Genomic DNA, 16,472 nt, shown 5'->3' on the forward strand with positions numbered 1-16,472 from the left:
CTTTTTGCTCTTTCTTATTACCACCGACTCGTGGCATCACCCTCTATGATTTATCGGCTTTTTGAATCGCACTCTTTCTTCATTATATATCCGCAGTCTTCCTCACTCTTCATTTCATACTTGCCTTCCCTCCTTTGCTAGCTAACCCTTTCGGTTTACGCTCCACCTAGCCTTTTCTCTCATGGCACTTGTAATTAGATCAATGTGCTTCTTGGCTATTGCAGCCTCCCTTCTTTACCCCACGTCCAGCTCGTCTACTTATTCTAACGAGTCTGACTGGCAGCCCGCCACTGCTACGTGGTATGGCAGCCCGAATGGCGCTGGCACAGATGGTAAGTTGCTATCTCCTCTCTCTTGCATGAGCCTTGTGAGAAATGCTGGTGGGCGTGTGACGTTGTGTGCACCGGGGTCTCAAACTGTAGCCTACAATTACGTTTCCATATAGCAAAGATTTGTTCGTGCAGTGATTTTTTTTGTTTGTTGTGATCATGGCAGGTGGAGCCTGCGGTTATGGAAGCCTTCCCAACACTCCTTATGGTTCCAACGTAGCCGCAGGCAGCCCTGTTCTTTTCAAAAACGGACAAGGATGTGGTGCTTGTTACCAGGTGAGGAAGGAGCTGCGCTGACCATCGTCTAGTTCCGAAGCTGCAACGCCAATTTTACAGCTCTTACCTGACGTATCGATCGACCTCGCAGGTGAAATGCATGGCTGGAACAATTTGTTCTTCTACCCCTGTGACAGTCGTCATAACAGACGAATGTCCTGGTGGGTACTGCGCCTCCGGGAGAACACATTTTGACCTTAGTGGTACTGCATTTAGCGGGATGGCTTCCACCTCTGGAGAAACGGCGAGCCTTCTCAATACCGGGGTAGTCCAAATACTTTACAGACGGTAACTGCTCTCGACCTGCTCTAGATTATAGCGTCCGATTGCTTTGACGAACGACAATGTGTACAAAGCGTTGCCATTGTATCAATTCTTTTGCTAGCTTGTTGTCTAATTTTTATGCAATTATGCGAGCTTCTGTACGTATGCTGTACTGCACGGACTAGCTCTATACGCGTGCTCGACGCGGCCGCCTGCTTATACCAAATACAACAAATGCTGCAGGGTTCCTTGTAACTACCCTGGAACGTCCCTCGAGTTTCAAGTTAACCAAGGAGCAACGAACTACTGGTTTTCAGTCTTGGTCAGATATGAAGACGGAGACGGCGACCTCTCAAAGGTCCAGCTTATGCAGGTGAGAGGAGACTCTATACCGCGTCTTGCCATACCCAGAGTAGAGTTCGCAGCGCTTGTGAGCTAATGAGATAAGGCACTTTGGATCATTCCGGGCGGTGGTTCGTTGTTGTTTGCAGGCGAGTTCAGGCGAATGGCAGGAGATGTATCAACTCTGGGGGGCGTATTGGTGTTTGAATTCCGGGCCCTTAAGCGGACCTTTCTCAATTCGGGTGACATCTTCTTCGGGTGCTACGGTTTCTGCATACAATGTCATTCCGGAGAACTGGTCGCCAGGAACGACATACAGTTCGAACGTCAACTTCCCAGTGTAATGTCTATTAAGCCTGGCAGCCCATACGTATATACTATAAAGTCCGCCAGAAGTATGTATCATGGTTAATCCGCACCCGCTAGACTGAAAATTTACCAAGTAGAAAGACGTTCTGGAGTTGCATCGCCAGGTTACCGACTCCATCTGACTGCCCGCCTTGTAGAAGGACGGTGGCCGTTGTCAGTTGCTCAGCACGAGCTTACTAACGTAGGCCTGATGCAGCAAAGAAGTGAACGACCTTAATTGTCGAGTATATTTTCTCAGTACTTGAAGAAGATTGGAAAAACGATCTTCTACGTCTTATCTTGTGGACTGTTAAGAAATGGACGACCATTATGGTCATGAAAAAGATTGCAAAAGGATCTTCTACATATGTTATGAGCTGTTGTCGAATGCACACATGCCGACCATAAAAAGTATGACACGCATTTTCTCTTCCTTCTTCCCAAGTGATCTCTTGTCTTCCATGAATATCCTGTGTGGCTTTCCAAACTCCTATCTGTATTCGTAGGAGCCCAGCACAAGCACGCTCCATTGCATCTCTTAAGAAAACTTAAATGTTTCCAAAGGAAGTGGTCAAAATTTTTGCAATCATCTTTATAAAATGTTTATTATTTAAAAACTATGTTTCAACCTTGAAATGAATTTAAATCTCCTAAGAATCTCTCTAATAGCCAACATGTTCCAATGAGTTTGCCAAGATGATAGTAAGTGGCATCTCATTTCATTCCATGGTAAGAAATACCATGTTTGAAAGGAGGTATAGAATGACTTTGGAGATAGTAAATGTTTAAATTGATTCAATTCAAGCTAACTATTTTCGAATGCACACATCACGCCTATAAAGTATAACAAGCATTTTCTCTTCCAAGTAATTGATCTTTGTCTACCATGTATTTCTTGTGTGGCTCTCTAAATTCCTATCTAAATTCTTAGGAACCTATGACAAGCAATAGGCAAGTGTAAATGTAACCCATTGTGCTCCATCGCTTAAGAAAACTATGTTTCTTGAAGGAAGCGGTTAAAGCTTGTGCGTGGGATCTTTATAAGACATTTCTTATTTTGAAAATATGTTTCAAACTTGTCACCAATTTAAATCTCCTAAGAATCTCTCTAATCCAATGATATACTAAGTGTTATCTCATTTCATTGCATGGTATATCATATACAAGCAATTTAAAAAAAGAAATAAAGAAAAAAAAAGTTTTATATTACTTCCAGCATATATATAACTTGTTCAACTAATAAAGATGAACAACAGGAAACTGAGACAGAGCGAAAAGCAAATCATATGTATCAGATAGACTGAGGATCTTTGTTCTTGGCTTTAGGGTCTCTAATAAAAGCCTTGCCATCTCGAAAGACAAGCTATTTTCCTTCTTTTCTAGCCGCCTTTACCTTTGCAAGCTCCGAGGTCTTAGTCTTTAGCTGAGCTTTTGTGAGTTCGACATCCACACGCTTAATCCTTTCAGCTTATTCGATTGTCTGACAACCTAAGTTCTTTCATCTTTTGACTCAAAGGTAAGGATTGGATGTGCTCCTCCTTTCCAATATTAGACTATACAAGTAATATTAGCACAAGGTAGTAATAAATACCATGTTGTATAAACTTATTAACCAATGATTAAGAAAAAATCATTAATTGATTGAGCTTTTTAGATGGCAAATGTTTAAATTGATTCAATTCAAACTAATTAAAGCCCTTCCAAATCCTTAAATTTTGCTCACACATAGCATCCTTGTCTCGCATTGTTGTCTTTCTCTCTCTCTCTCTCTCTCTCTCTCTCTCTCTCTCTCTCTCTCTCTCACTGCAAAAGCTAAAGAGTGGAAGTAAGAGAAATAGTTCAATACTATAAGAGAAGAATGAAGATCCATGCCTTTAAGAATGTACAAAGGCGCAAATATCACTTTTTCGAAGAAAAATGCAAAAAAGGAGCAAGATGAAACCAAATAATTTACTACTCTATCTTTTGGAAAAAAATGCATATGAGAAGGCACAATGAGAAAATATTTACTACTATTTCACCATCTTTCAAATCTCCCCACGTAATACTTACTAGACTAAAATATAGATACTCAAAAAAGATGTTATTACAAAGGATCATTATGGCTTGTATTGTAAAAGGTTTCTTCACACTTGTCGAATATATTTTATTATGACCTAAATAGAAACTAGTTAGGCTTATATCCTAGGGTAAGAATTTAGAGGGAGGAAAAAGGTGATTCTGAAACTAAACATTGTATAAGGCATGAATGCCAGCTATAAATTGACTAAGTCCTAGGGAGTTTACTAAGTTGTAAGGTAGCATGTGCATTCAATATAAGGGGTTTTATTTTCTTGTGGAATAAAAATATATGTACATTGGGGATATAAGGGGACTGTAAACACCGAGCAACCACACATGTTATATGGGATTTTTACATAGGGAATGCCTAGGAGACTAAGTATAAGCTTACACTATAGTATGTTTGGCTAAGCAACCTTATATTTGAGTGATTATACATTAACCTTGGGCTTTTACATGCTCTAACTAAAAAAGTAACTAAATTGTACTTTTGTCAAATAAGTCATGGGTGGATCTTCACTTGTATATGCTAACAAGAGTCATAACTAAAAACCACACCAAGCCCAATCTTTGGAAAGTTTAAACTCTTTCTCTCTCCCTCCCCTAAGATCCCCACACTTGATGAAGCTAGTTAACCCCATACAACTATATGTTCTTCTCTAGGCTCTCATATGCTATTAACACCTATTTCATTAATTTTGGACTGGTGCACTGTCCAAATTCAGTTTGTGAGATAATTTTGGATAAAGCATTTAAAAAAAAGAGGCTCTTATAAAACAAAACTTTGAGTCAAAAAGTAAGATTTTAAAAAATAAAATTAGAAAAAATGACGTGACATGTTATTAAAACTAGAGTACATTAAAAAAGAGGACATCACATTGTTAAAAGAGACAAAAAGTAAGATTTTAAAAAATCAAATTAGAAAAAATGGCGTGACATGTTATTAAAACTAGAGTACATTTAAAAAAAAGCATGACACATTTGTACAAGAAGTAGATCATATAACTCAAAGCCATATGGTGTTAAAAAACACCTTCCATTAGCTCAGAATAGAAGATCTCATCTTTGTCTCTCTTGTCTATTATAACTTTACATTAGAGAACTAAAAAGTCTTTGTGGAATTGTAGTTACTTTAGAAAACACATAAGTCTCTATGGAATTAAATTTCCATCACTTGACTATTAAGTCATTAGAGAGAGCATATGTCCTCAAAAGTGCATACTATGGCATTGGCTTCATGAAAACAAGAAGACTTTAAAGTTGCAAGCCATGCGTAACCAGGGCTGGCATCGCAAATCTCCTCACAGACTCTCCTCACAACTTGTTTCGAATCTTCTGCCGACTTGTGAGCATTCAACAACTCTTCTTTTCTCTCTTGGCTTTCCTCATCTTCACCATTTTTTTCAATACAGCTTTCAGCCATGTGTGTAACATATCCTCCTCGAATGATTTTCCCTTCATTGGTCCATACAAAAGAGATCTAAGGTAGAAGTTGAGTTCAGTAAATGAAGTCGGGTAGTAACTAGTCATTGTCTTAAAGGGAAAGTGGGAGAAGGAGAGTAAGGCACTGATAGCGAGGGATGCACAGTGAGCTGCCCCTCCTTAGAGTGATAGAAAGTGAGGGAAGACGTAAAGTGAAAGACGAATACAAGTTAATCAGAAGGACTACGATGTAAGAAATAAGAGAGTGTTTGTGGAAGGACTACGATGGAAGAATACAAGTGCACTAAGGCACGATGTGTTCGCTATGATAAGGATAAGGGTTGGAATAAAGTGAGAGAAGCATTGGAAATGCTCCACTTTAAGTGAGTCGAGACTGTCCAACTGAATAAAATTTTGCAGAGCATTGGGAATGCTGTACTTTAAGTGAGTGGAGCATTGGGAATTGATACTTTGGAGTGAAAGATATTATAAATATTACATCATCACATATTCATATCAAAATTCTCATCACAGAAGGTTATATTTCCAAATAATCACATCATCACACATTCATATCATAAAATTGTGTGCATAAAATAAATATATAAATATCATGACTAAATGCCACTTAAGTAATAAGTCACAAATTGGTGTATAATCAACAAAAACTACATCATGATTCATAAATTGCAACAAATAAATGTCAACCATGATATTTATGGAATAAACAACATCATGAGAATATGCTCCTCATGCATATATATAAACACAACATCATACATGCATCACAACTCTTCTGATGCTTCTAGTGGAGACTGTGGCATCTCTTTTGGTGCTTCCAATGGAGGTTGTGGTGCTCTAGATGTACACTCAGTCTCTACTTCTTTTGTAATATGTAGTGCTTTCAGAGTAGACTCAGTATCCTCTTCCTTGAATGCAAGCAGAGGCTGTGGCAACTCTTCTGATGCTTCTAGTGGAGGCTGTGGTGCTGTAGGTGTACACTGAGTCTCTACTTCTTCTGTAGTGTGCAGTGATTTCATAGTAGACTCAGTCTCCTCTTCCTTAAATGCAAGCTTTGATATTGCTTCAGTTGCACGTTGTATTCTAATGGCAGCAATTAGGTCTCGAATGATTTCAGCCCTAAACAATTGTATATCCTCCTCTGAATATTTGAGCTCCAAAGAGTCTTCCGATGAGACCTGTGGCTTAAGTGATAAAATTTCTTTGAAAATCAACATGCAGTTATAGGCAACTCTCCACCCACAACTATGCCCATCGTCGTGCTCTACTACTAAACGCTTTTGGAAGTCTAGCGAGTCTTTGTACTGTCCTGTTTCTCTGATAGCAGATACCAACTTCTCAATCGACCTACTCATCATGACATATTAAAAAAACTTAGTGTGTCTATTACATAAGATACATAATATAGAAGTAACAACAGATTAATAGAATACTAGGTTTGCACTGAGCCATGAAAGCCTGCAATCGAGTTGACAAACCAACAATAGTTGTCTTCAAGGTCCCAAACCACTAGAGTCCAATGTTCCCTACATGAATAATTAATAACCATTATTATTTAACACAATGTTGCCAGTATAAGATGAAAATAAAGGTTGCCATGATCATCTCATGATATGCCATAGATAGGAGTCGCATGCCATGTAAATATAAAGGCTGTAACCATTTACAAACATCGGCTATCGTCTTTTTGTTATCGCTAAGTATAGGAGAAAGGAGGTAATCCAACATATACACACGGTTTTGTATGGCTCTACAAAATCGTGAGATAAGTATACTGCACCAACAAATAAATGAATATTAGCTTATTAGATTTAATCAAAATATTGAATTATCAAGCAGAGAAAAAGTTTGTATCAAACCTGAGAATGGCCATCATAATGTTGTTATTGACCTCATTTGAAGCTCTAGAGAGGATTGAAATCTCCTCTCCCCCAAATTCAAGATACTGAGGTCTATGTTGAATCATAACCCTAACATTAAAAGAGCTTCCCAATTCTTCCAATGAAGCCATGTTTGTAGAGTTGAGGTCTTCTATCCCCTTTGACTCTTTGATGGCATTCATTTCACACTCCTCTGAGCCATTATCTATTTGCCTTGTGGGAGGGTCCATAATGTCACCCTTAATGATTGCTCGAATGGTACATGTTATAAATGCATAGAGATGCAAATCCGTATATGTTGACAGCGTGATGTCATTTTGTATCTAAAAAATTTGACCAAGTACCAAAAAGCAATTGTAGCCCACCCTCCATCCACAATTATAGATGTGGCTATCCTCTTGATGTGATACCTGACATGTTATATACTCTATTTGTTGTGCCAAGTCACATTGCTGCATTACTCTGTCGATAGCACCTACTAACTTTCGAGCCGATCTGCACATCAAAACATATAACAATAGTGAATATGTGCATTGCATATCAATCTACATGTCAAGAAGTGACAACAAGTGTAGTCTATACTTACTCTAACACAGTGCCATGGATGGATGTCATTGAGTTGGCAAAGAAGCACTTCTTAGCAAAGATGTCCACGACTACCAAACTCCAATGTGAGCTGCATTATCAATAAAGAATAATTACTGTGTTTGAGACAATTCTAGCAATGCAATAGAAAAAACAAGTAGGGTTTGATGCTTGCTTCTCATAATATGCTGTAAAGATAACTCGTGCCTCATTCATAGGAACATGCTTCAACCACTTGCAAACATCCTCTATGGTTTCTTCTTTGTTGCTAAGCACTTCCGAAATAAGAGGATCGAGCATATATGAAATGCTTTGTATATTTTGAGGAAAATTTGCTATAACATTACTATATATATAAAAAAAGTATTAGCTTCTTGGGTTTAATCAAAATAAGCAAAGTATAAAGCCAAGGCTGCATCAAACTTGATGATGGTTGTAATGACTTTGACATTAACCTCTTTCTTAGGATTCAAGAGGATTAAAATCTCTTCTTCACCAAATTCAAAAAAATGAGGTTGTTGTCGAATTAACAACATAGCGGTGAATGAACTTCCAATTTGCTGCAATAGAGTCATATTTTCATGACTCATCTTATTGAGAGATTAGTCTACATCATATTCTTCTTCACTTGCTATGTCTTCTACATCCTCCTTCTATACTATCTATTATGGAGGGAGAGAGCGAACCTTGGAGCCACGTGTCGAGCTCAGAGGGAGCTCGGAGAGCAAACCTTGGAGCCACGTGTCGAGCTCGGAGGGAGCTGGGAGTGTTGAATGCTTTGGAGCCGTCGGAGCCATCACGCCATGAATTCGTCTTCAACAACGCCTCCCGTCTCCTCCAGCCTCCATCGCGCGAGTCTCCCGCTGAGCATATCGACTCCCGCCATTGCTTCTCCAGCGCCTCGACAGCTTGCTCATCCTCGACAGCTTGCTCGACAGCTTGCTCATCCTCTGTTTCTCTCGATAGTGCCATTTCGATTGCCACCTCCTGTGCAGCCTTTTGTACCTCTCCATATCTCGACCTCCAGCAGTTCCTGATCCGCTCCATATCTTGACCTCCAGTAGCTCTTGATCCGCTCCATATCTTGACCTCCAGTAGATAGATCTCGACCTCCATATCTCAACCTCTAGTAGATAGATATCGATCGCCACCTCCAACAGATAGATATCGATCGCCACCTCCATAATAGATAGTATAGAAGTATAGAAGATATCGATCGCCACCTTTGTGCAACCTTTTGTACCTCTCCATATCTCAACCTCCAGCAGTTCCTGATCCGCTCCATATCTCGACCTCCAGCAGCTCCTGATCCGCTCCATATCTCGACCTCCAGCAGTTCTGTTGACCAGCAGCCAGCTCCAAGGACTTCACGTCCTCAGTTCATGTACACCAGTAGGCTCCAGCAAACATCCTCTGCTCCTGTGTCCAGACTTGAAGTAGACATCCTCAGCTCGACGTCTTGGTGGACGATTCCTTCAACAATCATTTGTATTGCCAGGTCGATTTGCTATGGTTTACTTGCAGTTGATCGGTCTGCTAAGCGAGTTTATTTTGCATTCCGAGAGATAGTGGACGTGTTGCAATCTCTTTCTCTCTCTCTCTCTCTCTCTCTCTCTCTCTCGCCCCCCTCTTCCACTTATCTTTCTCTTGCATTGGATCATCCATCAAGATGGTTTTTAAGCATGTGTAGTAGAGAGAGAGAGAGAGAGAGAGAGAGAGAGAGATTATATGTGTGTGAGAGAGAGAGAGTGTGTGTTTGTGTGTGTGTATGTGTGTGTGTGTGTGTGTGCTTTTGTGTTTTTGTGAGAGAGGGAGAGAGAGAGAGAGAGGGGCGGGAGGTTTATAGAATTTTTGTATGTGGTTTTGAGAGAGGGAGAGAAAGAGAGGTGTAGGGGTTGATCGATGCTAGGGGAATTAGATGAAAGGGCATGAATATCTAAGGAAAGGAGATGAAAGAAAATGAAGATAATGGAGGAACGAAAGAAGGTAGATTTGAGCAAGCAAGGAGAGATTTTCTTGAAGGAAAAGAGGTAGTGTGCACCCTGCTATAGGTCAATCAATCGCCATCATGCAACCTTGCATGTAGACACATATGCTACACCCTCCTTTCCCTTCAACTAATTAATTGATTTTAGCATATTCCTTAAGTTAGGGTACATGCTGGTGCCAATCTTACGTGCATTTTGGGAGATAGTGGCATGTGAAGTTTTGTAATCCTTACAAGCTATATGTATATCTAATCAATTGTGTGTGTGTGTATGTGTGTGCATGTATGTGTGTGTGTGTGTGTTGTGTGTGTGTGTATGTGTTAACACCTCTAGCTACAGGTTTTTTGTGTGTGTATTTTTGTGCCTCTAGCCTCTATCTATAGCATGCATAGAAGTGTACGTGCCATTTTTAGAGAGATAGAGAGAGATTATGTGTGTATGTGTTAACACCTCTAGCTACGGGTTTTTTTTTTGTGTGTGTGAGTTGAGATGTGCATTTCGAGAGATAGTGTCGTTAGTCATTTGATAAACCCTCCCCCTCCCCCCTCCCCCCCCTCTCTCTCTCTTTCTCTCTCTCTCTCTCTCTCTCTCTCTCTCTCTCTCTGGTTTTGTGTGTGTGTGTGTGTGTTGAGATACACATTTCCAGAGGCAGTGGCATTAGTCATTTGATAAACCCCTCGCCCCCCCCCTCTCTCTCTCTCTCTCGCACTCACAAATTTTGCATGGCACTCACATTCACACACAAATGTAAAAACATAACGTTTATAATCCTTACAAGCTATATGTATATCTAATCAATTGTGTGTGTGTGTGTGTGTGTGTGTTGTGTGCGCGTGTATGTGTGTGTGTGTGTTGTGTGTGTGTGTGTTGAGATGTGCATTTCGAGAGATAATGTCATTAGTCATTTGATAAACCCTCTCTCTCTCTCTCTCTCTCTCTCTCTCTCTCTCTCTCTCTCAGTCTCTCTCTCTCTAGCTATGGTTTTGTGTGTGTGTGTGTGTGTTGAGATACACATTTCCAGAGGCAGTGGGGTTAGTCATTTGATAAACCCCTCGCCCCCCCCCTCTCTCTCTCTCTCTCGCATTCACAAATCTTGCATGGCGCTCACATTCACACACAAATGTAAAAACATAACGTTTATAATCCTTACAAGCTATATGTATATCTAATCAATTGTGTGTGTGTGTATGTGTGTGTGTGTGTGTTGTGTGTGTGTGTATGTGTTAACACCTCTAGCTACGGGTTTTTTTTGTGTGTATTTTGTGCGTCTAGCCTCTATCTATAGCATGCATAGAAGTGTACGTGCCATTTTTAGAGAGATAGAGAGAGATTATGTGTGTATGTGTTAACACCTCTAGCTACATGTGGGTGTATGTCATTACGTATTTCTATGAGAGAGAGAGAGAGAGAGATTATATGTGTGTGTGAGAGAGAGAGTGTGTGTTTGTGTGTGTGTGTGTGTGTGTGTGTGTGTGTGTGTGCTTTTGTGTTTTTGTGAGAGAGGGAGAGAGAGAGAGAGGGGAAGGAGGTTTATAGAATTTTTGTATGTGGTTTTGAGAGAGAGAGAGAAAGAGAGGTGTAGGGGTTGATCGATGCTAGGGGAAGATGAAAGGGCATGAATATCTAAGGAAAGGAGATGAAAGAAAATGAAGATAATGGAGGAATGAAAGAAGGTAGATTTGAGCAAGCAAGGAGAGATGAAGGAAAAGAGGTAGTGTGCACCCTACTATAGGTCAATCAATCGCCATCGTGCAACCTTGCATGTAGACACATATGCTACATCCTCATTTCCCTTCAACTAATTAACTGATTTTAGCATATTCCTTAAGTTAGGGTACATGCTAGCGCCAATCTTACGTGCATTTTGGGAGATAGTGGCATGTGAAGTTTTGTATTTTTGTGCCTCTAGCCTCTATCTATAGCATGCATAGAAGTGTACGTGCCATTTTTAGAGAGAGAGAGAGATTATGTGTGTATGTGTTAACACCTCTAGCTACGGGTTTTTTTGAGATGTACAGTTCGCTTAGCTTTACTTTTTTTTGGGGTTGTTTTTCTTGCAAGTGCTTCAATTTATTGTTGGACTAGCACTAGCTTCTCTCCACAACTTTTGTTTATCCAGGTAGGTGATCACTTTTTTTCCAATTGACATTGTGTGTGTGTGTGTGTGTTTGCATCTTAAACATTTTCAAAATCATTGAAACCATTCCGATCTGATAATTCATGAATTCTCTATTACATTCATGAAACCATTCTGATCGTAATTCATGGACGCTTAGATTCTTGGGAGGGGAAAATTGAACTAAGAACCATCTTTTTTCAAAAAGATAATGGAGGTTTCGTTTTGAGAAGCTAGCCTTGCTTCTCAATGAGAGTAAAGCATCAAATATGTTTCATGTCATGTGGACTATATCCATGAGAACTAAGCTCGAGATGTGAGGCGATTGGATGATAGATGGGGCTACACACACACACAGAGACACACACACACACACACAGAGCAAAATATAATGGTGGACAGAAGTGAAATAAGTCCATGATGTGGTTGGATACACCTTCATGAGTAGACAATAAGATTGCAGTAAGATTGCTTGGTGATGATCATACTAGGACTAAGGTCTCAGATTTAGGGTTGGGTAGAGGAGGCTAATGCATGGCAAGGGGAGGTTAGGGGGATTTGATTTTTGAAATAGACGCTAGGGCCATGTGCCCTCCATGTCGATTTCTCCTTTTAATATATCCTATGATTTCTACTTCCTACCACCATATCCTTGGTCACTCTAAGCAACTTACTGCCTTTGAATCGGAAAATATTTGCACGAGTGCTTGGCAAGTGCTCATTCACAAATATCTCAATCCATCTAACTTGATTCGAAATTCTTTGTTGAGAGGAGATGGGCTACAATCTTTGGGTATCTACCTCCTATGCCAATTGATTTTTGCTCATGTTTATTCTATGGAATCTGTGTGATCCAATTATACAATTGAGCCAATACATACCTGAAAAGGTTTTTGTATTTTATTATGGATGCAGCTCCAGAAATGGCTTCTACCATTGTTTCAAATCTTGGGGAGTCGGGTTTCCATGGGCGACAAAGCCTTCGAGCAATAAAGCGGGCTGCAAGGGTGGAGGGCTCTGCAGTTTCTGACATTGTGTTGTCATCTTTTCCTGAGCCAGATAGCCTTCATGTGATAAATCAAGTTTTTGCAAGGGCTGAGACTTCAACCCATGGAGCAAATCATGGTCCCAAGTTGCCTTCAAAGCGTTTTAAGTCTAGCTGCGAACGTCGCACTGCTAATATAATGAAACGACTTACAAGGGGGAGAGCTTCAACCCATGCAACTGAGCATTCAAGTCATTACAATCTTTTAAAGTCCATTCAAGCCATAAGCGAAAATAATAAGGATGCATGTGCCATGAACACATGATATTTGGGCTCTTTGTGGGGAGAAATCCATTCAGATGGGACACGGTTGATATGCAAAGAGTTTCACACAAAAGTGTTAGAAGCTGAAATCATTACTGGTAACAATGCTGGTGATAGAATGTTTATTCCAAGGATAACATTCATTTCGACCAACCTTAAACTTCCATTCGACATAAGGAGACGGTAATTTCCTATCCGATTGGCATTTGGCATGACAATCAATAAGTCACAGGGCCAAACATTGTTAGTTTTGGGGCTGTACTTGGCGACACTGGTATTCAGTCATGGCCAATTATATGTGGCATTTTCATGTATCCGAGCATCAAACGCTGTTAAACACTATATTAGAGAATTTGGGAAAATCCCAATTCCCACGAAATAAAATATAGTCACTTCAAAAGTAAAATTTGATGTTTTTTATTGAAACATTAGCTCCATTGAGGACCCAAGTTTCAATTATGTTGGGGGAGACTAGACCATGCACAATACTTTCCCAATTCCTAGAAACCCAAGCAAAAATCTTCTGTATGTTGCTATGGCAAAAGGCCTTAATAGATGTGAACATGGCTCCATGGCCAAAACACTTGTTGATTTACTAGTGAAAGAAAGATGTTTGTTGTTTTGTATGCATCGAAACCACAAAGAAAAACCAATTTATAGATGTTGCGTTAGGAAGATTCATTGGAGTAAATTAAATTAGAGTATTGATATATGCAATAGGGTTGTTATAGATCTTTGACATCCATCATATAAATGTGGTCTTCAAAAACAAAATTAAACTTGCAACAGCTGTCAATTTTTATTTGGTATATTAGATGTATAAAATTAATGTCAAATGCTTATGTTTCTATGTTGATAAATTGCAGTATTGACATATGCAATAGGATTATGGTAGAGCTTTGACATCCATCATATAAATGTGGTGTTCAAAAACACCGTTCCATCACAATAGAGCTCATGAAACTCTCCATCACAATAGAGCTCATGAAACTCAGAGACATGGTCTTGATAAAAACCTTTTTTTAAATTGCTTTCTTGTACTAAATATAATCAAAACCATTGACACATAGCCAATTTTTCACCACATTGTTTAACATAATCATTAACAATTCCATACTAGTATTCATACTCACAAAGTAGCTCATCTCCGAAGGAGATATCCTTTATGGTTTGCACAGTAATGTACCCATGGGCACTCAAATTTCCTTGTGACTTTTGAGCCCAAGGTGGTAGTTTAGGGATGTATACAAATATAACATTTGTTCTTTCTTTATAATACATTGAGCTATTTATATATCCAGCAATGTTTCCATACAATACATCTCCCACAATACATTTCACATCTGTCAATGGCTCAATGAATGGATCTTCAAACATTCCATAAGTCTTCATCCTTGGGAAAAACTTGAGGAGAGATCTCCAAGTATCATAATCATACTTTGGACCATTATATACCATCAAATCTTGTTTTTTCTTGATGCTCGTATGTACAAAAAGACCATATCCTGCCCCAGGTATTGTTGATTTCTTTACTTCATAATGGATGCCATTCATTTCGAACACGTGCTCAATGGGTATGGGCAATTTATGTTTCCATAAGCCATTGGATGCAGGATCAAAATTTGTAATAAGATAGCTCTTCAACTTTTCAGGACAATCTGCAACACCTATCATATGTTTAAAATCAAAGAATCATTCTTTTAGTGGAGGAATACAAACTCACATCATAAAGCACATAGCATTTTTTGGACAAGGTACTAACTCAACGTCTATTAATTCTTTCACAAAACAAATTGAAACATAATGTTTTGAAAATCGAATCTAACCAAATAGTGTCCAAATATAAATCAGAATGTAGGTACAAATGTTTTAGTTGAGCATTTGTGTTTGCAACTCTAATTAACAAGATCACTCACATTCCCTAAGGGTTGTCTATACAATAAAATCGAATTAAGTTGGCTAAGAATGCCCTTGCAGCATCGGCAGTGATTCCCCTTTCCTTGCATCCAAGAACCATAGCAAAGCGTTTTGCCTCACTATCTTTCAATGGCCCCATTTTGGCAATTTTTCCTAGCATGCATTCTTCCTCTTCATTCAATGTAACATGTTGAGCATGCACCATACTTCTTGTAGTAGGACAAGTCCCTCTCACTCTAGTTTTGGTTATAGGTGAAGTAATACCTTTCTCTGTGTCTTTTTTTGAACTACGAGTAGACATATGAGATTCGACATTCATCCTTTCGAGAACTTCTTTGTTTTTTTCTTTGAATTCAAGGATCACTGGTTGAAAATAATAGAACATATCATGCCCTTCGACAATCGGAGCTTGACCAAATCTGTTAGAAGAGATGGCACTGCGCACATCTACTGCATCATCTAGCATCTGTAGGTATGGTAATAACTCATGAAGCAAAATAGAATCACCACAATCTATATCAAATTTTGTAGGGAAAATGCAATTTTCTGCTGGATTAACACAACCCGTGTAAGGCGAAACATCAATGAGCACTGTTCTTGCTGGTTTGCATTCCTCTTTAAAACAACACCACACTCTCATTAATGGTTTAAACTCCGCTTCCACATTCATCCTATCTGGTCGAATGATTCTACTCTTTGTATGCTTGTGGCATGCCATCGCACCCCAAACCATGAAGAAATGTAACTTTCTGTTAACATGATGCTCCAAAGTGTCCAGCATGTGTTGCACCATGCCCTTTTCTCCTCCAGTGGACCAAATGCCAACATGGTAGTGATCGAGCAACCATTGTAGAAACTCTAAACACCCAGGACGGAGAACAAGCCAATGCTTCCCATTGTGCAAGCTCATATGTTTATTTGACTTTGAAAAACAATGCTCGAGCAATAACCCTTTCAAATCTATTATCACTGCTAGTCTTATTTTTGTTATCACCTCTTTTGACATTATTTCTGAGCGTGACATTATGTCTTCTCCTTTACCTTCTAAGATTTCTTCCTGCACCTTGGCTTCATACAATGACATTGCATCTTCTCCTTTACCTTCTAAGCTTGCATTCACATTTGTCAATGGAACATTAACTGCAGACATTGCATCCTCAACATTTTCAATCAACCATGTTGAGCTTGGAACTTGCATGCTAATGTTCAAATTAGGCACATAATGAATCATTGGATCAGGTGTCACATGTACAGGCAATGCTTCTAGCGATGTGAAATTGAGATGGCCAATATCTGTTGATAAACAAGGAAATGAAATTCATAAGTAGAAACAAACTGAAGATTGAGATGGAAAACCAAATTGTCAAACTTTAGGTTGTGTGCTCTCAATGCAATTTCTATTCATGTTTTTCTTTTTCAAAACAAAATTGGAATACTAAAATAAAGAAAGCATTCATGTTCATATGCTTAGTATACCCCCTAAAGTTGTTGAATCTATACCCTTTCAAGTTATTTTAATCCCCAAAATTACATATCCTTACAATGCCAAAAACCTTTGCGTAATAGATAGAGTGGAGTCCAACATTATCTAGCATTGCCCGAGTGTTCCCACTA

The 16,472-nt window shown here is 39.2% G+C and overlaps 1 protein-coding gene across 1 annotated transcript; it reads left to right on the forward strand.

The window, feature by feature from the left end:
* The first annotated feature begins 202 nt into the window (after nt 1-202).
* LOC147888644 (expansin-B16-like) lies at nt 203-1,555 on the forward strand. Its single transcript, XM_087392336.1, has 5 exons — nt 203-332; nt 496-605; nt 697-893; nt 1,113-1,242; nt 1,361-1,555. Exons 1-5 carry the CDS (start codon nt 203-205, stop codon nt 1,553-1,555), a joined length of 762 nt encoding a protein of 253 aa, XP_087248462.1.
* The last annotated feature ends 14,917 nt before the right edge of the window (nt 1,556-16,472 follow it).

This window comes from Dipteris shenzhenensis, chromosome 21 (genome assembly GCF_047967505.1).
Source record: "Dipteris shenzhenensis isolate YYH24624 ecotype China chromosome 21, Dip_SZ_1.0, whole genome shotgun sequence".
NCBI classification, from domain to species: domain Eukaryota; kingdom Viridiplantae; phylum Streptophyta; class Polypodiopsida; order Gleicheniales; family Dipteridaceae; genus Dipteris; species Dipteris shenzhenensis.